The sequence below is a fragment of the Ostrea edulis genome, chromosome 2 (assembly GCF_947568905.1).
Source record: "Ostrea edulis chromosome 2, xbOstEdul1.1, whole genome shotgun sequence".
Lineage (NCBI taxonomy): Eukaryota > Metazoa > Mollusca > Bivalvia > Ostreida > Ostreidae > Ostrea > Ostrea edulis.
In genome coordinates, this window is record NC_079165.1 from 27,431,277 (window position 1) to 27,454,981 (window position 23,705).

The following is a 23,705-nucleotide window of genomic DNA, read 5'->3' on the forward strand; positions in this document are numbered from 1 at the left end:
TTGATTTGATATTCTCTAGTAAGATTGTGAGAAAAATAGAAGTTTATAAGATATCAGTGAGGCCTGATGGCTTTTATAAACAGGCCCTTAATGGAGGGGGGATAGGAGGGCAATTAATGAATATCATCAATGGAAATGAGAACAAAGCGATTACCTAACAGATATATGCGCAAGCTTAAAGGTACTAAAAATAAATGGACATGTACATAAATTGATTTAGTACTGTCTGAAAATCACTTATCTTTTACACCGACAAACGATAAAATCTTTGGCAGGTTTACTTTGCTGTACTTTATATACATGTATATGTAGCGGTCAGCCACCGTCGGAAACCCACGGTTGATTACGCTTCGTTCAGAGAGGAACGAAGCGTAATCAACCGTGGGTTTCCGACGATGGCGGTCAGCTGGCTTCGATCGCCGATGGCCAGAGAGCTCAGTTGGTAGAGCACCTGACTAGAGAAATTCAGGGGGCCCGGGTTCGAATCCCAGTCTGGTCCGTTGCATTTTCTCCCCTCCTGTTACATTTGGTGCCGTAGACTAGCCCCTGGAATGCCTGCCAGGGGATAAAGATCCTGGGTTGATGTCTTAAGATGTGAAGACATTTAAGAAGGGAGGAATGCATAGCGGTCAGCTGGGTTCGATCGCCGGTGGCCAGATAGCTCAGTTGGTAGAGCACCTGACTAAGAGAAATTCAGAGGGCCCGGGTTAGAATCCCGGTCTGGTCCGTTGCATTTTGTCCCCTCCTATTACATTTGGTGCCGTAGACTAGCCCCTGGAACTGACCACAGGTGCTTGGTTTCAAGACACCCCCCCCCCCCTCCGAATAAGCTACATGTACATGAGTTGATTTAATTATTTTGTTGTTGAAAGTATTTCTAATACATGCCAACGTCGTGCATACCCCTAAAGTCCAAAATAAGCCCTTTTAGAAAAATACCCTCACTGGTTATTATAACAGGGCTTATTTTGAATTATTTTGGACTTTAGGGGTTAAATGCACGACGTTGTTGGCATGTATTAGAAATATTTTCAACAAAGAAATAATTAAATCAACTCATGTAGCTTATTCGAAGGGTCCCCGAACCCAAGCACCTGTAGAACTGACAGGTGAAAATGCCTGCCAGGGGATAAAGATCCTGGGTTGATGTCTTCAGGTGTGAAGACAACTTTAAGGAGGGGGAATGTAGCGGTCAACTGGATTCGATCGCCAGAGGCCAGATAGCTCAGTTACATGTAGTAGAGCACCTGACTAGAGAAATTCAGAGGGCCCGGGTTAGAATCCCGGTCTGGTCCGTTGCATTTTCTCCCCTCCTGTTACATATATATATTATATGTGTGAGGGTGTGTGTGTGTGTCTGACGTGTCACTCTCCACTTGACACTTATATACATATATTTCGGTCTTGGATTCCCCAGATATCTTACTGGGGTACTTGTTTAACGTAGATACTTAATTCTGAATTTCCAATGTAACAGGAAGGAAGAAAATGCAACGGACCAGACCGGGATTCAAACCCGGGCCCCCTGAATCTCCAGTCAGGTGCTCTACCAACTGAACTATCTGACCACCGGCGATCGAATCCGGCTGACCGCTATACACTAATATAAACATATATTCTTAGCACTTATCTAGTACCTTATAAACTATCAAAATGAGCATCAAAATTATCACCGGGGCGCTTACAACTGATAATACACTAGATTATCACTCAATTTATAATCAAAATTAGATCCTATGATCCGCTCATCTACTATCGCTACCTATAGTAGATGAGCGGATCATAGTATCTAATTTTGATTTAACCATGAATGTTATGAACATTGTAGACCAATTATGGACCTATTCACGAGTACTGTAAACCAAGTTTTATTTGTGATGACTTTATTTTGCGATTTACAAGTGATGAAGTTGTTGGTGGTGACTAATTTTCGCTCTGAGATTATGTTTAAACATACATGCTACATTAAAGGACTGGTTCGTGGCAACAAAAATTCACTATGATGATGTTCTTGCAAATATATTTCGCATGCGAATAAAAGTTGGTTTACAGTAATTTAATGATCTCACATTATAAATGAAATGCATGTTTTGTATTGCAGATAGCTCCTCAGAAGATGAGGCACCAAGGAGGAAAAGAAAAGATGTAGCAGCCAAGACTAGTGCCTCGTTCACACGAAGAATTTAATTCGCATTAAACGTAAGTTAATGCGAATTAAATCTGAACCGCGTTCACACGGAGATTTTAATGCGCATTACTTTACTTCGAATTAAAATTGACGTCGCGATTTAATGCGAATTAAATTTACTTCGCATTAGCTCCGTGTGAACGCTAAGCGAAGCTAATTCGAATTAAATGTAGACGCATGCATAATGGCAAATTTGGGTCACATGCATCATACCCATGGTCAGCTATATATATTAATGTCAGTTTTGTACGAAAAACTAAGCAAAATGATAATAATCACTAAAAACATGTACAAACAGTATGTCATTAGATAATGTCAGACGTAAATCTGTGCTCTGCATAGGCATACTGAGTAATACATGTGGAAGGAATTGTTTTTAAATACGACAAAAATGTTTTAAAATAGTGATAATATGATTTTCTTTTTTACATTTTTTAAAACAAATATGCCGCTCATTCTTAATTTTTTATACCATATGACGTCATAGTAGACTTATAATACGTTTTAGTAATTAAAAATTACGTCACAACAGTAGTCAGCGGAATGGTGAAAAAGACGTTCCGAAGTTTTAAAATTGGGCCCATGAAGAAACAATATATTGTCTAGATTGAATGCTGGTCGTCAGAGGAAATTACAAGTAATTTCTTGGGAACATATAAATAAACACGACAAAACTCCTTATGTGTAGATCAGCATGTAAATTGTAAACATGTAGTATACTACGTATGTATATAGCGTTTTGAACAAAGAATTCTGTATCTACACAATATTCATTAAAATATCTATAAAAATAATTTTCAATAACATAGTCTATTCTTTAATTTATTTCGCACACCCTTTAATAGATATGCATACGAATTTAATGCGCATTAGTTTACTTCGCATTAAATATTACCGCCGTGTGAACGCTATTTAATTCGAATTAATTTAATGCGCATTATTTTACTTCGCATCAAATTTGATGCGAAGTAAAATTTAATGCGCATCCGTGTGAACGAGGCATAGGAGTGGAGATAAATCCAGGAAAGACTACACTAATGGGGATATACAACAGAGGGAGAAAAGGAGAGGGGGAGAGGAAAGTACAGAGAATGTGCGGTCGAAAAAAAGGGTTAGAGAAGAGAGTCCAGAAAATATGCGATCGAAATTGAGGGTCAGGGAAGACAGTCTGGAGAATGTCCGGACAAAAGAACAAGGAGGAGGAATAATTTAAGGCAGCAGCAGGAGGAGTGAGGAATCGTCAAGTGAAGACAGCGATTCCTCCAGTGATTCCGATTCCAGCAGTTCGGAGGATTCGTCTAGTGACAGTTCAGATGATTCCTCGCCCTCACCCCCGAGGAAGAGGAACCACTCAGATTCGGAGAGTGACAGTGTTAGAGAGTCAGTGAAAAAAAGACGAGACTCGTTTGAACATGAGGACAGGCGTGACAGTAGACAGTATAGTTCTCAAAGAAATATTCGTGGCAGGGAAAGAGACCACAGGAGATGAGTTTCCATATGCGAGCTGAGAGTGATGTCATTTAATATGAATTTCATTGGTTGCATGTACATTAAAAATTACGTGCAGTTATTTGAAACAATACTGGCTGACACGTCACCCAGTATAAAAAGGTGTCACTTTGTAAAGTCTATTAGAGACACAGGCTCCTACAGATCAGTTGGTGTCCTTCGGATTATCCTTCGAGATATCAAAAATCAAAAAATGTACAATCGTCAAATTGTCAGCTTTGATACAGAAATAAAAATTTCTTATACCCAAATTAAAGACTTTTATGTTCCTTTAAGAGATATTTTTGACGATTCCTTTTCAGATCCCATATGCTCGATCTCAAAATGTTCTGTATAGAATTGTAAAACTTGTGATATACTGATCACTAGAAATTCATTTAGTAGTAATCTCACTGGGCGTAGTTTCTGTACCAAAACTTTTGATAATTTTTAAGTGTAACCTATGTGGCTTAATTTATGTGGGAGAAACCAAGGGTTCACTTAATAAAAGAATATCAGGGCAAAAGTTTGAAATAAATAATGGTACTGGTAACCAGCTTCTTTACGAGCGTTTTAAATCACCGGACCACTCCATCTTGTCCATGAGGGTAAGGATTTTGGAAAGAATTTAAAATCACAAAAAACAATCCTTTTCGTAGACAACGAGAAGATCATTGGATATGGACTCTATGTACCGCATTTCCATATGGATGCAATGATAATGTATATGATGTGGGAAATTTGACTAGTCCACAAGGAAATAGCGTGAATGTGATGGGACTTTTTTAAATGTTTTTAAAAATGTCATATCTATGGCACGCCAAATTCACAAAAATGAGCTAAACATAGTTTCACAGTTGATAAACTAGGTTTATCGACTGTAAACTATAGTTTACGGACCGTAAACTATAGTTAACGACGTTAATCTATATTTCACATCTGTAAACCATAGTTAAAAGATAATCTATGTTTCACAAGCGTAAACTATAATTATCAATGAAAACAATCATTAGCGATTGCAAAACATTATAGTTTATCTGATAAATACGGTTTCACGATTGTAAACTACGGTTTACAAGTCTGATAAATATAGTATCACAATTTGTGAAACTAGGATTAACAATTGTGAACTATAGTTAACGAATGTAAATTATAGTTTACAAATGTGAATCTATTTATCAGCAAAATCTATTGTTAACGTTTATTTATGATCGGTGATATGACATTTTTAAAAACGGTTTCTATGCGAGATTTGTGTATTCCATTGAAATAGATAAACTCTGAAGTTACATATTTTATCAAAAATACGTCCGAAATACCCAAGGAATTGAACATTTCAAAATAAAAGAAGGGGGGTACCGGAAGTCCTGTCCACAAGCACCTGTGGAAAACTTTACTCGATCTGTTCCATTGAGGGTTTTACATACATTATTTGAAGAAGCCACAGCTAGTCTATACTCGGATTTTTCAACACCTGAATATAGACTGAACTCTATGATTATGGATGTTGCCAATCATAGGCTATAATTAAACCACCACAGGTTATGGACGACATTCCTTCCAAATCATGTCGCCAGTTCCTTAAGCTCAAATTCACAAACAAAGGAATAATAATCACATGTATGTCTTTAAAATAAGCAACATTCTTCGTCAAAAAAAGGGTTCAGTCGTGTATTCCAACTTATTTCAAGTCTACACCCTGTATTTCTTACAAATATACTTCTACTATTGCATCCAAACTTATTAATTATAAACAAACTTTGCAGTGCTTAAATATAGACCATCTTATACGTAATCCATCAACGTGTTCTTGTTCTTCATCTTTCAACTATAGTCCAGCTGGACATGGCATTACTGTTGATGTTGATATAGTTGAAAATGAGGACCTCATATCACTCAATATTCTAAAAGGTCCTAAATACAGAAAACCTCGGTCTTTCCATTGCCGATAGAACTTCATCTCTATTTTGAATTCTATCGAAGATTATGCCAGACAATGGGCTAAATATGAATAAGAACTTAATACATTGTCAGAATGGGTTAAAAGCATACGGTAAGAGGAATATCAAAATCCCGCATTAGAATATTAAGAATAAAGTACGGAACATCTATCCTTCTGTGTTTAGTAAACCAAAAGTGATAAAAGAATTAGATAGGTTACACGAGGAATATGTTTTGGTTCCAGCTGACAAAGCTTAGAACAAGATTGTCATCGTTTGTAAGGCTCATTATTACAACTGTATTTTAAACGAACTCGGCATTAACTTCACTTTTGGTAATCGTACTTATACTTCAACTGCCCTTTCAAAAGATGAAATTCTTCAAAACCATGTTTCAGTTTTAGACACATTTAATATTCCAGTCAATGGGTCGAATGAATACGAGTTTCCGTACCTATACTGGATTCCTAAACTGCATAAAAACCCTTACAAAGATAGATTGCTGGATCCAGTAAGTGCTGTACCAAGCCCCTATCTTTGCTCCTCACGAAAATTTAAAACAGCTGTGAGGAAGAAATTTTAAACTTGCTGTGCGGCTACATTTGTCAGAAGTGGTGTTAATCAAATGTGGATTCTAAAAAACTTTTAGTAAACTTGAAATCGCAAAACTTTTCCCAGATCAATAACATCAAAACCTATGACTTCAACACTTTACACGACCATTCCTCACGATAAATTAAAGACTAGACTTTTAGACATTATAGACAGTTGCTTCTTCAACAATAGTGGAAAACATAAATACATGTATTCCTATCTAGTGATCAGTCATCCCAAAAAATATTTTGTTAAACACCACTCGGATTCCATGCACAAGTACTGTGAAGCTGAAATAAAAAAATATGCTAAAGTTCCTCATTGACAATATATTCTTGGTCTTAGGTGATCAGGTCTTCCAACAGTCTGTTGGAGCACCACGCTCAAAAATCACACCTCTCACTTCTGGTCGGCGCGGGTTCGAATCTCGATCGCGCCGGTAAGTGAGAAAGTTTCCCAGTTTACTTGCGGAAGGTCGGTGGTCTCTTCCCAGGTACATTGTATCTGGGTTCTCTCTTCCACCAATAAAAACTGGGCGCCACCAGATAACTGAAAAATTGTTGAGAGTGGCGGAAAACATAAATCAACAACAGTCTGTTGGAAATACCATGGACACGAATTGTGCTCCTTTGCTAGGTGAGCTGTCGACGACGTTTTGTCTATTAAGACACCACAGTCGTCCACTTCTGTTTCATACTTAGATATTTCATTGAAAGCAGACATTAACGGCAAACTGACAACTCAACTGTATGACAATTGAGATTATTCCAGCTTCTCCATTGTCAATTTCCCATATTCATGTAGTAATATTCCATTACCACCTGCATATGGTGTTTATATCTCTCAATAGATTCGATACACAAGAGCTTGTTCTGCGTATGGTCAGTTTTTAAATGAGGCAAGCTACTGACAAACAAGTTGATGGTACAGGGGTTTCATCAGTTTCGATTGAAGTCAGCATTTCGCAAATTCTATGGTCGTTATATCGATCTAATTCGTCAATACAACTTATCATTGGGTCAAATGCTGTCTGACGTGTTAGGCTGTTCTTGGCACACTGATTTTGACTACAGATTACTCCGTTTACCTGATCATGATATAGGGCTAACGGCGGGTGTGACCAGTTGACAGGGGATGCTTACTCCTCCTAGGCACCTGTTCCCACCTCCGGTGTGTCCAGGGGTCCGTGTTCGCCCAACTATCTATTTTGTATTGCTTGTGGGAGTTATGAGATTGATCTTTGTTCATTATCTTCACCTTTCATCTATCAAAGAATCCTTAGGGGTTTTTCTAGACAAAAAAGGGTTGAATTAAAGATATTTGCTGAAGACTAAGTCTTTTTTGTTAGTGAAAGGCGAATGGATGAGGTGTTTGCTGTACAATCAGGAGGTTCTGGGTCCATTCTTGTTCTGGTATCACATCAAGATGTCTAACATAGGTGGTGACTGTTCATTTGCCATTTAAGTCCCAGGCATTGAAAGTCGCAGATCTTTCCTGTATGATTGAAGTTCTATATAAAGCATTTATTTTCACAAAAAGTTGATATCTGTAGCATTAAATCTTTTGTACAAATAGTGCCTCAGATTTTGCCTAGATCTATTCAGAGTGATTTAGATTTTATGTCCCCCTTTGAAAATTCATCGTTTTGCACATGTCTGTCAGTTCTTGTCCACTCAATATCTAAAGAACTCTTTGCTCGACAGTTACCAAACTTGGTACAGTGATTGTGCCTGGGGAGGAGATGACCCCTACTGATTTTCAGGTCACAAGGTCAAACTGGACATGTAAAGTATTGTCTGCTCAATATCTTGAAAACCCATTGCTCGACAGGCATCAAACTTGGTTCACTGGTTCTACATAAGGAGTACATGACTCCTATTGAGTTTGAGGTCGAAGGTCAAACTTCTCTGAACATAATATATCTAAAGATCCCTTTGCTTTACAGTTACAAAACTTGGCACAGTGGTTGTCCTTAGTAGATGACCCCTAATGTTTTTCAGGTCACAAGGTCCAAGAGTCAAATTACCTAGTGTAATGATCTACGTGAGTGGATCATAGGATCTGATGATCATTTAAAATCTAAATGCATATTTAAGGTGGGTCCTTAGTCCTGAATTTTTGGGGTTTAGGTAGCATTTTTTTTGTTTGGAATCAATAGATTAACATTCAGAGTAATGAAAAAAGGCAAATTAGTTAAGGATTTCCATATTAATTTTCATTACAGTCACTACTGAAGTCATGTACCCTATGTAGATTTTTATGAAATTCATTGGAAACAGTTATCTGTTGTTATTTTAAAATGAAAAAAATAATAATAATTTAAATTGCATTTATTTATCAGGAAACATGTCAATAACTAAAACAAATGTCATTTTCAATATGTTCATCAAGTTTTAGTATAAAAAATGCAAAATTATTGAATTAGCCTTATTCTCCAAAATGTTAAAAAACAAACTAATATGGACACAACTTCCTTATAGCATGGTTTACATATCATTTTTTCTGTTTATATTAGTAGATGTACATCTGTTATAGTTATTTATGAAAAAAAATCCATACCTTTCCTTAATGATTTCAAATCTATAGCTTCCAGAGTATGTATACCCCCATAAAAAACCTAAGTCTGGCACCATACAGGTGAGCTATTCAAAACCACTGATGGATTAAAATTTTATGTAATTACATGAAAAGACACAGATAATAATTCCTTATCACCTTGAAAAATATAGGAAATCTATTGCATAATGGACTTGATAAATAATTTAATGAAAACAGAGTTATTGTCCTTGGATTCAATAATTTGAAACACATTATTGACTATTCAAATATAACTAAGACTTTTGAAATATTTTATGGTTAACAAGATTTTTTACAATAACTATTGAAAAAGACTCCAACAAAATTTATGTTCCAGTCGTTAAATTATTGACTTTGGAAAATCTTATGACGTCACAGGAGTGTGGAACTACGTTAAGAAAATCAGAAAAGGAAGTACAGATACCACCTCCAGGGTTTTGACTCTAGGGCAGGTCCAAATTAATCTTATAGTGTTGATGTACGTGTCATATATTGTCTTTCATCAGTATAGACACTTTCGGGGACATTTTAAGTTTTAAGAACACATCTTGTTTTCTACTGTTGCTGAAAATTGTAATTTAACTTAAATATGCAGAACTGTAAAGTGGTATTTCACGCTCTGTAGTTTTAAAACATATTAGATATGTACTTGTAATGAATTGCATTCAAGATGAATCAAAATTGTTTTTTCCCAGCACTTTGCAATATGGAGTGCCAAATTAACATAAATGCAAATAATTGAAGATATCATTCAATATTTCATTATTTAAAATGTTCCTCTTTTGCTGGTGTCTTGACAGTTTTTCTGTTCACATTAAATCTCGGCTCTAATTTATCCAGTCATGCTGTTCACATTAAATCTCGTCTCTAATGTCATGCTGTTCACATTAAATCTCGGCTCTAATTTATCCAGTCATATTCCTCTTCTTTCGTTGGTTTCTTGTTCTGGTTCCTGTTACCAGACTCTGCCTGCTGTGTTGACCTGGAGTTCTCTCTCTTGAGTCGGAGCTCCTTGACCCACTCGAAATCACCTGCCCTGTCCCCCTCCTCCTCATGACCTGGGTCTGCCTGAGAGTCGTCTCCCCGTGTCCACAGGCCCTCTATATCGTACTTCTGTCGGGTTTCTGGCATCATCACATGTAGAAAGGCGTTACCTATCAAGAGCAACATTCAAAATGCTATTTCAGTTTAATTGATTGTAACTTCCTTAACCTCTCTCTCTCTCTCTCTCTCTCTCTCTCTCTCTCTCCTCTCTCTCTAGCTCGAGAATTTTTCACTCAAATGGAGACATCACCAAGACCGGTGAAGAGCTTCAAATTTAGGCCTTTGCTCGGTGCTTACGGCCATTGAGCAGTGAGGGTTCTTTAGCGTGTCACACCTACCGCGACACAGACATCCGTTTTTAAGGTCATCTCCGAGGACCTGTGATATTCACACCTGATGCCGAGAATTTGACGATGGAATTGTCACTACCTGTTTTAACGACTTAGGTCTGTTGCGGCTGGGATTCGAATCCTGGTCTTCAACATGTGGGGCGAACGCTCTAACCTCTAGACCACTGTGGCGGTATATTTCAGTTTAATGAAACACTTTATGTAGAGAGAAGATAAAAAGCAATTTACTTTTACAACTGATTAAAGTCTTGCCTGACATGAAAATTTACCAAGAGAAACCAAAGAACCCTTTATATAAAAACAGTATTATCTTTATGTTAGTTTATCTACAATTAGTATGATGATAGTTAATTAGTCCTACCTAGACCTTTACAGTAGTTTATACATGTATATAATTAGTATGGAGATAGTTAATTAGTCTACAGTAGTTTAATTAGTATGGTGATAGTTAATTAGTCTACAGTAGTTTAAATATATAATTAGTATGGTGATAGTTAATTAGTCTACAGTAATGGTGGCCGAGTGGTTAGGCCGTCAGACTCTCGACCGAAAGGTTGTGGGTTCGAGTCCTGGCCGCAGCAGGGCTGACGTTGTGTCCTTGGGAAAGGCACTTTACATGAATTTTCTCACTCCACCCAAGTGTAAAAGGGGTACCTGGCTATAGACAGTGAAAGATATTGTTAGAATGTTAGTGCTCTAGCGCTTGTAATGGCAGCTTGCACTGTATGCTTCCTAGGAGGCTGAGAAAGTTCTAGTTTGATGTAAGGTCTGCCAGGGTAATAATGTACATTGATTATTGTAAAGCGCTTTGAGCAGCATACGCTGGAAAAGGCGCTATATAAAACCAATCATTATTATTATTATTATATATAATTAGTATTGTGATAGTTAATTAGTCTACAGTAGTTTATAAATAATTAGTATGGTGATAGTTAATTAGTCTACATTAGTTTATAAATAATTAGTATGGTGATAGTTAATTAGTCTACAGTAGTTTATATATAATTAGTATGGTGATAGTTAATTAGTCTACAGTAGTTTACATGTATATATAATTAGTATGGTGATAGTTAATTAGTCTACAGTAGTTTATATATAATTAGTATGGTGATAGTTAATTAGCCTACAACAGTTTAATTAGTATGGTGATAGTTAATTAGTCTGCAATAGTTTATATATAATTAGTATGGTGATAGTTAGTCTACAGTAGTTTATATATAATTAGTATGGTGATAGTTAATTAGTCTACAGTAGTTTACATGCATATATAATTAGTATGGTGATAGTTAATTAGTCTACAGTAGTTTATATATAATTAGTATGGTGATAATTAATTAGTCTACAGTAGTTTACATGTATATATAATTAGTATGGTGATAGTTAATTAGTCTACAGTAGTTTATATATAATTAGTATGGTGATAGTTAATTAGTCTACAGTAGTTTATATATAATTAGTATGGTGATAGTTAATTAGTCTACAGTTGTATAATTAGTATGGTGATAGTTAGTCCTACCTAGATCCACTGCTAGCCATTCCGATGCAGGATCTGATGCCCCAGCAATGAGAAGGAAAGGATCAGCCTCATGTTTCTTTTGTTTATACTAAATATGAAAGTAAAAATTCATGAACAAACATAGATGAATTTGGAATAGTTGGTCAGCAGGGAGGTTAAAATATTTGGGTGCAGAAAATGTAAGGTCCCAGTTGTACCCCTGGACATCGAAATGATACATTAAATAAAAGAAAATGCCTACATATTAAAATTATGTCTTATGGCTTAAATACTATGTGTACACAGCAAGATGTGAGTCCTTGAGTGTGCGTGCTACAATTTCACAAATGAATTTTTTTTATGAAACTCAAAAATTTATTTCGTATAAAAATGGTAAAAAGGAAAAGTTTGATGCCCAATGGAATCAATGGAACCTTCTGTTTTCTTAACTTCTCTCTCTCTTCCTCTTTTTCTTTCTCTTTCAAATCCCACATACCTTCGGCTCATATGCTTTCTTTTTTTTTGGTTCTTTTTGTTTTGTTTTTTTCCTCTGGATATAATATTAATGTATATCTGATATACCGGTATGTGCACAAAAAAAAAAAAAAAAAAAAAAAAAAATTATATTTTTAAAAAAATCCAGAATGGTTGCATGAAAGGAGAACCATCGAACAGATTATAACTTACGATGTAATTGACTGATGAAATGATGACTCGTAGATTTTGGATTGATACTTACGATGTAGTTTACCAATGAAACGATGCCTCGAAGATTTTGGATTGATACAGTATATATAGATTATATATAGATTATAAATTACGATGTAGTTGACAGATGAAACGATGACTCATAGATGTCAGATTGATATAGAGATTTGTAACTTACAGTGTAGTTGACCGATGAAACAATGGCTCGTAGATGTCGGATGGATATGGCACTGGCTATTACCATGTGATCAGTGAGTTTGACCTCGGGCGGAATTTCTATCACGGAGATATCCTTGGCGTTTTCTGCTCTCAGGACAGTCACCAAATCCTCGATATCAAAAACGCCTGTTTTTCCTCCTTTTTAAATCAATCATAACAGAAAGATAATGTTTCCTGATAATGTGCAGTTTTATACTTCCATTTAATTATGACACACTGTTAGATATTTGTTATCAAATATGTATTGTATGTAATAGCAAAAAATGTACATATGCCATACCAAGCATTATTAGCCAAGTATTTTCAATTTCGAATTATTCATAGAAAATTATGTAGACTGCAACGAGATATGTTTGATATATCATGTATCTTTTGATAATCTTTTTTACACTGAAGCCTGCAGATAAAGTTCACTTATCAATCCTTACTTGTGAGGCTTACGGGCGACACCCACTCTGGTTCCTCATCCTCCTCCACTTCCTCTTCACGATAAAAATCTTCTATCTCTTCATCCAAAAGACCCTCCTGCTTTGATTCAACCTCCTCAAAGTCTGGGACATGTTTGGGAGAACTTTCACTTTCTGACACTTGGGAGGAATGTAGTTCATCATGAGAACCTTGTTTGTCTGGAGGATCTGTGTTAAGTAAAATGGAATATGTTTAATATATAATATAGGTAGGTCAAGGTCACAAGGTCAACAAATCTGGTATTCTCACAAGAAATGCACATGCTTAATATAAAAACAATACCCCTAATGATTTGATAAATATGGCTTATATTATAATTTTCTAAAAGTAGGTTAAAGGTCAATATTAAGGTCACCAGGTCAAAGATTTTGGTGTCAATAGAAAGATCTTGCCACAAGGAATACACATATGGTTTAAAAGATATGACCAAGGTTAAAGTTATTTGCCACAGATAGACAGACGGACTGACCAAAAACCACATGCCCCCCAATCTTCGATTCCAGGGACATAACAAGAAATTAACATAAAGCTGATAAATAGAATTTAAAACTTTATAGATTGACCCATCACATATTTTATGCAATAAATGTGCACATCACCGAGGAAGTTGCTTCAATCTCTAGTTAGTGTTATGTTTCTGAGTATATTCACTTAACTGGAACCAATGGATTGAATGGATTGCTTTAGTATGCACTGAGTCTCTAGACTTCAACCCAGGAATTGTTACGAATAATTATGATGCAAGGTGCTATCATATAATCACACTTACACAAGATAAGTGAACATATTGTAAATGTTACCTAGTCATGTTAGTAATGATCAATTACATGGTATTTATATGAAGTATTAGTTTATTGGATGTATTATGGTATTTATATGAAATATTAGTGCAATTCATCAATTTATTGGATGTATTGATATTCTGAAAAAATATGGCATCGAAAGTTATACGCTAAAAATTTGACATGACATTTGGGCTTGTAAAGTTTGTAAGTTTCACGTGCTCGCTTCAGACTATGCCAGGCTTCAGGTATTGGATCCCCTGGATTTGTCAAAAATCTCACTGTATTTCTTTTAGCTTACACTTTATTCAAAGAATGAACTGTAAACAGAAAGAAATATTTTGGGTAACAGAAAACGGTAAAAGTAAGCATGGTAAGAATCCATCCAAACTGACCGATGTCAGACAAAGTGATTTAATAATGTCCACCCTGCTCTGCCAGAGCAATAAAAGGAAGATTTGATACAGATTTGTTTTCTTTAATTAAATTGCACTTACTAGTGCAGAGCTGCCTCTGAAGTGTGTTTATTACTGAGTAGGTAAGGCCTGGTGTGTTATTTCCAGGAGCCAAGTGTAGATGAACTCTGCCTCTCAAAATGTTCACTTCTGTACCTGTATGATAGCAATACAAACAGCTGGGAAGTTTTTGGTAATCTGTCCTGGGGGTCCTGTTTCTCAAGGCTGAGAGAAGAAGTGTATTTCCTTTGGTGATGGCCTGCATATCTCTCTCTCTCTTAGTCCCTCTCGCTCTGCACTGTACAGTCTAAAAAAAAAACACCCAAAAAACGAATGAGTGCATATGTAGATCTACCTTTATATATATACAATTGCAAGATTTTCTCTTTTTATATTTAATCCAACTGAAGGAATATGAATTTTTCTACTGAAAAGCATAAACTTTACATGTGCTGATGATTGATGTCCTACTGCTACTTTCCTTTTCCACGTTCAAGTGAATGCTGATCCCGATGTAATCTCGATTTTTTTTTAAATTTTTTTTTACCGTTCTTTCATTTTCACGTATATTTCACTCTTCAATTTTTAGCGAAAAAGTTGAGTGGAATTAATGATTGCGCATGTTAGACATAGAAATACTGAATGATTATTTTATAGATATAGTCTATTTTTATCGGGCTCGAGAATTGGTTCTACTTTCTAATCCGCGAAATTGGGAGAATGTCAAATCGGAAGAGGTCGTTACTGGACAATATGGGCTAAGTCAGTGGTGTATAAGGTAAGGGAACATGGTTATAATTATAGACTGTTTACAAGCTAAATATTTCCATATTTTTAATGATAAACTCAGAATCTGATAAGCCCAAACGGAAGTAAAGTGTAAGTACTGTAACACTACTCGCTAGGCATCGCAAGATAACTTTTTGAATTCAATTTTTTAAAAAATTCATTTCTAATATGTTCTTTGACATGGCAGTTGTGTTTTTATTCTTTTATCTCCTTTAAATCAAACATTACATCTGTAAGTTGAACACACGACCGTACTACAAATAGACAGGATACGTTCACATCACTCATGACAGCATGACACGGTTTTGTCGACCCTGCAGTTGACTCACTAAGACGGTATTACATAAACTATATGGATTCACATAGCGATACAAAATTCCCTTAGGGATCTATGTGTATTTATATAAGGTTGGGATCTATATGTATTTATGTAAGGTTGGGATCTGTATATTTTTTTATATAAGGTTGGGATCTATGTATTTATATAACAATGTAAAAGGTTGGGATCTGTTTGTATTTATGTAAGAGTGGGATCTGTATGTATTTATATAAGGGTGGGATCTATGTAAGGTTGGGATCTATATGTATTTACATATAAAGATTGGGATCTATATGTATTTATTTAAGGTTGGTTGATTGATTGTATATTGTTTAACGTCCCTCTCGAGAATATTTCACTCATATGGAGACGTCACCACTGCCGGTGAAGGGCTGCAAAATTTAGGTTTATGCTCGGCGCTTATAGCCATTGAGCAGGGAGGGATCTTTATCTTGCCACATCTGCTGTGACACGGGACCTCGGTTTTTGCGGTCTCATCCGAAAGACCTATATGTATTTAATATGTAAGGTTGGGATCTGTATGTATTTATATAAGTTTGGGATTTATGTGTATTTATATAAGGTTGGGATCTATGTGTATTTATATAAGGTTAGGATCTAAAGGGATTTATTTAGGGTCTGTAGAGGGCCGAAATTTGGCCCCATTCCCAATGCTGTAAGCAGGTGTTTTTCCCAAAATGATGCCTAGAAATTCCTGAATGATGAATGCTTTGATGAGAATGTGCCATGAGGGGCCATCCAACCTCAGTGCCACTCTGTTGCAAAGAAATTTTGACAGTTATTTCTCTGCCAAAGACTGGAAATTAAAGCTTGTTTAAGCCAGCCACATTGATAATAAAATATCAAATGGTGAACTTTTTGCTTGTTTATCTTATTTATTTGTATGAAACAAATTTCCCAATTTCAATCAAATGTCTCTATTTCCCCTCAACTTGAAGGCCCGGGCCCTTAATTGGATTCAAGGGGTTAAAAAATCCCTGATCTATGTATTTATGTAAGGTTGGGATCTATATATATTTATATTAGGTTGAGATCTGTACATGTGTATTTATATTAGGTTGGGATCTATAGGTATTTATATTTAAAGTTTGGGATCTGTATGTATTTATATAAGGTTGGGATCAATATATATTTATATAAATATATGTATATTCATACGAGGTCGGGATTTATATGTACATCTAATCTTATAGTATTGTTGGAAGTTCTATGCATACATTCTTTTAAAATTATGTTTAATTCGTCATTTTATCAGTGAATTTAATTTTGAGAAATATGTCCTATGATGGTTATGGGCTGAAGTGCTTCATTTGTCAATGAAAAATGTATGATAGTTTTTTTCACTATAAAAACAGATCATAATTGTATGCAATCAGGTCTAGATTGCTTACTGGTTTTCAGGAGAGAAAATATTACAGTATCATGTCATTTTCATAAATTTAAGAAATATGAAACTGAATACTAAGACTGGTGTAGAAAATTATTATTCTATCAGTTCGCAATTTTTTATGTCAGGCAATGAATTGACCTCCCGCATTGAAAAATCAAACTCTTAACTCTCAGTTTGTAATTAATGTATAATTTCAATTTTTACATCACACAAATCCGAATTGGATACTCCAAAAATTTTTCCTATATACTGCTTCTACTGCTGAAAGTACAGTTCGAGACCTTTAACAGTAATGCAGGAGAATTCAAATCACTATGTTATATGGGGAAAGAAAATGAATTCAAACATATGTTTTCATAAACACGAATTGAGTAAAGAAGACTGCATGCTGTACAAAAGAAAATTTCATCTGATTTTATTTTATCTTTGCTTGTAAGCTTTGGGAAATGGTTTACCCAATTTAAAAGTTGCCCTATATATAAAGCTGTTTTTCACTTATTCAAAGTGATGTAGAAAGAAAATGGTTGAAAAATGTTTTCCAGGAATATATATAGTGATATAAATAGTATAATTATATATCACTCTGTTCCGACTAGCTTTTCTTGTCATCCAAAGATCATTTTTTGATCACCATTAAGTACACACAAGTCATTTCTTGTACTACAACTTTCTGATACAATGTAGTAAAATCCCACAAAATATTTAAATCCCGTTAAATATCTATAATGCAAACTGTTTATCTGTTTTGTCAACATGTGCCTGGCAGATAAATGTAATTGGCTGTCTAATGTTAATAAGGTCCCTCCAACAATGGTAAACATACATGTATCAAAACACTCATGAACATATGGAAGAGAATTTAAGTATGCAGATTATTTTGTAGATAAATGCACCATGAAATGTACGTGTATATATACATGTATATATAAGAGTTGATAAAAAGTATTGAAAAAATTGTCACGAGTTATGCAATGTAGTAACCAATGAATGTCTATATTTTATCCTTGTGTCGATCTCAGATGGAGTAAGTCTGCAAGCTGACATCATGGCTGTTTTACCCACACAAATTTATATAAATTGTTTTATTTTTTCAATATTTCTTTATATTAAAACAGGATTTTAACAGCGAGTCTTGTCACAGATGTTAGATAGGTATAGTTACCATTGCTTTATAAATATCAATTGAATTAAGTATAATATTGACTTCATCAACACATACTATGAAGTCAGTGTGTGCATATACATTGTACATAAAACAGGTGGAAAGTCGAGTGATGACTAACCCCAGATGACTGTATATTTCATTATTGATTTCTCTTAATCGTGTTTTATATACATAGATGCAAAACTTAAAGAAAAGAGATAAAAGAAATTGTGTATTGAGTAAGTAAAAAACTTTTGGGATAAGGTTGATAACAGTTCTGTTTATGAAACATAAAGAATGAGAATGGTGTAAAGGTGGAATTGATCAATGTGTTATCAGTGAACGAGGAAAATCCTGGATGTGATTTGTTATTTCGAAATGAAACCTGTATCACCTGTAGAGGTGGAGATTATACGTGGTGGCTGTTGGTACATGTTCAGTACCTGATCACCTGTAGAGGTGGAGATTATACGTGGTGGCTGTTGGTACATGTTCAGTACCTGATTGTGTTAGCAAGTCTAAACTTTGTGTGCATTTGAATAAACAGAACACATTGTCAAGAGGAAATTTGTAACAGTTAAAAAAAAAAAGCCCACCTGTGGAATATAGAAAATGGATGGAAGCAGATCTGACTTCTTTTGAGTTTTCATGATTTCTAATGATGTGTGACAGTGCAGTCTATTGTACATGTAACTACTAGTATTATGTTTTTCAGTGGAGGTGCAGTCTATTTTACTTGTAATTATATTTTTTTTTCAGTGGAGGTGCAGTCTATTTTACATGTAATTATTATTACATTTTTCAGTGGAGGATGGGCTGATTAGATTTTATTTAGTAAACTGAAGACTGTTGAAATCTGCTAGTGACAGGGTTTTGAGGTAAGAAAGAAGAAAAGAGAGAAAACGAGAGAGAGAGAGAGAGAGACCTGTCACTAAATTTGATTGGAATTAAATTATGACTGTTAATGCATCCACATACACCTGGAAATAAGAACATAATTTTTTAAGTAGTTCATATGAATTCGCATTCTGCACATCCATGTATTTGGTGTAATAATAAACCTTAGGAATGTGCAGGAACTTAACTGGATAATGTCATTGATATTTCTGTCCACTTAGGGTCAAGTCGAGGAACAGGTGCCCTGAGAATGGCCTTCGAGGAGAGATCTGCTAGCTCCATATTGCCGTACACCTGTGTATACATAGGTATGTAACCTGTCTACAGAACTGTTTATTGAGGAAGTGAACATATTCTACCAGCACCTCATTGGTGTGCTAAATTATCAGAGATATACATGTCAGATAAAGAAGTGAACATATTCTACCAGCACCTCATTGGTGTGCTAAGTTATCAGAGATATACATGTCAGATAAAGAAGTGAACATAGTCTACCAACATGGTGATAAGAACAAAAAATCAATCATGTTGATAAGGTCCAGGAAGTTTCTGTCTTTGATAAAGATATTATTGATTTGGGTGGTACAATGTTCCAAGAAGGTTGTAATACCTCTGTTTCTTTTTAAATTCCTCTCTACAACTACATGGCGAATTTCATTTGCTAATATCATCATCGTGTTTTAGAATGATATGCCATACTCTTTTAGAAGGAGAGTTATATCAGAAACAGCAGGGGTACCTCATTTATAAGTTATTATAGCTGTACATATCGGACAATAGAGGTACCTTATTGGTGTTCAAATATATTATAGAAATAACTATCAGAGACGAGATGGTGGCAAAGTTAAAGTTTCTATTGAAATACATATTTGAAAGGGGGGGGGGGGGGGGTCATTTCATTGGCGTCCAAAGTCACGTTTGCAGATGTTGAGCTTAGTTTTTGTGAGTAGTTGTGCACAGCTTGAGTCACAGATCAAGTGCAAGTTTTACCTTGAATGACTTACTTTCAGCAGCAGAGTTATGGCCCTTTGACTTTGAAAGATTTGTAGACTTCATAATTTTCCTTATATTTTTTCATTTTATCCTTGTGGAAGTTGAGTTGATTTCGGTAGTAGATGTGTATTTTCTGGAGAATGATTTACAGGTCTAAAGCAAACACAAGTATTAATTCTGATTTCACACATCTCAATTCAACCATGGGAAAACATTCACTGTAGGTCACTTATATTGTAGAAACACAGGACCAGCAGAATTGTGAATATAACATTTTATACAGTTTTACTTGCCACAGTCTTTGGGCTTGTTGCTAATTTTGAAGACTGTTTAGGTGTAATTTTGATCTAGATCAACCTTTTTGTCTCCATGCAACACACAAAAGATACAAACACTGGTCACATCACACTGTAGACAGTTTTCCATGACTTTTAGATATATGTCCTATTTTCACTTAACGTCAAATATCATTCATGTGTAAATTTTTGTGTAATTACTTAAATGTTAAGATTTTCATTATACATATTATATAAATGAAGAATTTCTCTAGAGATAATAATTAGGACAATTAGAAATTAAACATGACATCAATTAAATCAGTGTTATATGTGTGTATGTGTAGTGTGCGTGCATGAAGCACTACAAATGACCAACAACACGAACAATATGAAAAAATTAAATTGTCAAATTTTCAGAACAATCTGTCCCTTCTTCAGGACGATAGAATATTTACATAGAAACTGCAATGAAATCAAATACAGGCACTAAAACTTTATAAGCTACAAAAGCTGAGAAAGAAAACAGAACGACCACATTTTGAAGTTATCAAGTGTTATATGGAGCTATAAAGCCGCATCTATTTTGTTGTCAATGAAAGTAAAGACTGAAGCCTTCTTTATTATTAGATGCTGAGTTCCGGGACATCTTTGGAGCAGCCTCCCGATGTCTGACATGCTGCAGGGACAGAGAAGAAACCATTCAGGACCTGAAGCAGATGTGGACCACATCAACCAATCAGAACCCTGTCCTACCCTGCCTGTCAGTCAGAACCGGTCTAGACCTGTTTTTACAAGTCAAGGGTTATCCCTCAGGGTCGGAGGTCATCATGTCAGCTATAAACATTCCTGACATGGTCTACATTATTAAACACCATGGGCTAAAGGTATCCTAGGAAACAGAATTCAGTCCCTTTTTATGAATCTGAAATATTGGGTGTCTTTTAAAACAACATAATTTTGTTTACTAATTTTTTGGTCTCAAACTTCATATGTTGACTTTTTTTATCATGCCTTTTTTCAACATGGTTAGGTTGTTCCTTGGGATGTTGACATAGAAAGAACAAGTCCAAAAATAGATCAGTTGCCGCACCTCATCTCGGACAAGACAGTGGTCATATTAGTGGCTCATATCTACGGGAAGCTGGTAGAAATGGACAGCGTTATAGATATAGCTCAGAGACACAATATATCTGTGATTGAGGATTGTGCCGAGTCTTTCTGTGGATTCGATTGGCTCGGGAATCCTCGGACGGACCTGGCTCTCTTTAGTTTTGGTGTGATTAAGCCGTCAACAGCCTTCGGTGGTGCAATGGCAAAAATTCGTGATCATGAATTGTTCAATAAAATGTCGCGACATCATTCTACGTACCCTATACAAACACACAGGGAATACTTCAAGAAATTGACTAAGTATTTTTTAGTGTATCTGTTGTTGGATTGTCCTCAGGTGGTCAAGCCCGCCATGTGGCTAGCCAGGACCTTAAACATAGACCACAAACAGTATGTGATTAAAATGTTAAGGGGATTCCCCAGCGATATGGTTCACCGCATTCGACAGCAACCCTCAAGTGCCCTGTTACAGACCCTTCGGCACCGGCTAAAAAATTTCAAACCTTCGGAATTCAAGTCATCCAACATAAAGGGGGAATATGTGCGTGAGCGGTTACCGGAGTGTGTGACGTTAGTGGGGTCCGAATGTGATGTGAACAATTACTGGCTCTATCCCATACTGGTAGTAAGTAACGGAATTGTTTGTCTATACAGCAATGTAAACTGTCAGCGCCGTCACGCCCCCTCAAAGTTACACCAAATATCGAACCCACTCCCAATGACCAAAAAGTCACCCACTTTCCCAATTTTATGAGCAAAATTTCCCAAATGCATATTCATATTGAAAATATCTTGTGCAATGTAAACTGGCAGGGGAAAAAGTCGATAAATAGAGTCAAGAGCTGAATAAATATTAATGAATTTCAAAATTGGTTGGTATTCTATTCTTATGTTTTAAACTTTATTTGGATGGAAAGGACAGTAAACTCAATTTTTCAAGAAATGATGATGATTTTCCAAAGGGGACCCAGTCCTGCAACCAAATAGTGCTGTGACAGCCCTGACTGTAGTGACTAAACTATGCATGAATAAAGAAAATCCTTTGAATTTTTACTAATTTGAAGCATTCCAGGATTGAAACCAATGACTCACTGAATTTGACTGCAAATGAAGTAAGATCACAATGGCCAGTCAACAATGTGTTGTTTGTTTGTTTAGAACAGGTGGATGTAGATCAGATACACACTCGATTTGCTGCCGATGACCAAATTACAGTTGAACTTCGTTATCTTGAAAACCGATATCTTGAATACTATGGATATATCAAAGTGATTCGGAAGTCCCAACCACTTATTTTTTAACAATTTTACCTCACTATCTCGAATCCTCGGATATCTTGAAGTTTTTTTGGGTCCCATTGAGTTCGAGATAATGAGGTTTGACTGTAGTTGTTGGTAAATGTTGGCTCTTGTGAAATGATTTTGCAGTCATCAGTTAGTCACTGGATTAAAGTGATCAGTGTGATTTATCCTAGAATGATTTTATAATTCTCTATTTAGTATAGTCATGTTTTTGATGCTGTGAATTTTAAAACAAAGTGTAGAAACTGGACACAGACTTCATATAGTAAATTTTGTTAACAGTAAAACAAACTTATAGCAAATTGATGGAGATGAACAATTTTGATTTGTTTAAATGTAATTCTTTTTATACTAGAATTCAAAGCATGTTTTAAAACTACAGGGGGAAAAAATTTCATTGGTGTAAGCATGAATTCCTTATAAGAGTGTTCGCTGTAACCATGTTTTACTGTATTACAATAAAAGGCACATTTTACATGTAATATATCAATCAGATATTGGTGTATTTTTATAAACAAAGATTATCGTTTTTGATAGGAGAATGCAGACACTGTAGTGAAGATTCTGAATGCGATGGGCATTGATGCGTATCGAGGTGCCACACAGCTAAACATCATCGAGCCGGAGAAGTGGAACCCTCACTTGGACTATTTTGCCCCCCTCATCCATTTTTATCCTCACGAGGCACGCTACCTCATAGACCATGTTGTGTACCTCCCAGTCAATAAATCGGTACCATTCCACGTGTTAGACCAGATCTGTAAAGGGCTGGAAGTGGCCATCAAAATCAGCAGAAATGGTCGAAGTGTTAACGTACGTCCTCATTCTAAATTGTAGTTTACACAACAAACGCATCCGTTTTAAGGACTGAATGAAATTTTTTCTTCAAGCATATCTTCTGTTATGGCCTTGTTGCCTTTTGTCCACAACTGTCATTGCCTCTCATTCAATATATACATAGCACTTCATGCAGTAAAGGATTTGATTTTAAAAGCTGTAAAGCAAGGTTAGGTTAAGTACACTGGTGAATGGTTTTTTTCTTCTTCAAACCTTTTGATTCAACAAGTTGCACACCTTACAGAATTATCACCCTCCACGGTAGATATCAACACACTTTATTCACAGCATTTTCTGTAGGATGCGAGGTCGTGGTAG

At 35.6% G+C, this 23,705-nt stretch overlaps 2 protein-coding genes and 2 non-coding genes across 5 annotated transcripts in view; 2 read left to right on the top strand and 2 right to left on the bottom strand.

The window, feature by feature from the left end:
- Positions 1-651: 651 nt before the first annotated feature.
- On the top strand, positions 652-727 carry Trnal-aag (transfer RNA leucine (anticodon AAG)). Its single transcript is given in 2 exon segments — positions 652-688; positions 693-727. It is a non-coding gene; the product is annotated as a tRNA-Leu (tRNA).
- A 768-nt stretch (positions 728-1,495) lies between these two features.
- On the bottom strand, positions 1,496-1,568 carry Trnas-gga (transfer RNA serine (anticodon GGA)). The gene has a single exon. It is a non-coding gene; the product is annotated as a tRNA-Ser (tRNA).
- A 6,956-nt stretch (positions 1,569-8,524) lies between these two features.
- LOC125679099 (uncharacterized) overlaps positions 8,525-23,705 on the bottom strand; it is an 18,442-nt gene continuing 3,261 nt past the window's right edge. Inside the window, exons 1-6 of one of the 2 annotated variants that reach the window (XM_048918044.2) lie at positions 14,756-14,824; positions 14,351-14,615; positions 13,032-13,238; positions 12,563-12,741; positions 11,698-11,785; positions 8,525-9,941 (exon numbers count right to left, since the gene is read on the bottom strand). In XM_048918044.2, coding sequence (XP_048774001.2) covers positions 9,688-9,941; positions 11,698-11,785; positions 12,563-12,741; positions 13,032-13,238; positions 14,351-14,573 — 951 coding nt within the window. In that variant the 5' untranslated portion in view covers positions 14,574-14,615; positions 14,756-14,824 and the 3' untranslated portion in view covers positions 8,525-9,687. Of the gene's footprint in view, positions 9,942-11,697; positions 11,786-12,562; positions 12,742-13,031; positions 13,239-14,350; positions 14,616-14,755; positions 14,825-23,705 lie in introns of those variants that run through there. The other variant, XM_048918045.2, reaches the window with a different exon arrangement.
- Positions 14,999-23,705, top strand: part of LOC125679100 (uncharacterized) — a 21,465-nt gene continuing 12,758 nt past the window's right edge. The window contains exons 1-6 of the mRNA XM_048918046.2: positions 14,999-15,086; positions 18,777-18,849; positions 19,090-19,176; positions 20,767-21,023; positions 21,170-21,874; positions 23,088-23,383. Coding sequence (XP_048774003.2) covers positions 19,119-19,176; positions 20,767-21,023; positions 21,170-21,874; positions 23,088-23,383 — 1,316 coding nt within the window. The 5' untranslated portion in view covers positions 14,999-15,086; positions 18,777-18,849; positions 19,090-19,118. The remainder of the gene's footprint in view (positions 15,087-18,776; positions 18,850-19,089; positions 19,177-20,766; positions 21,024-21,169; positions 21,875-23,087; positions 23,384-23,705) is intronic.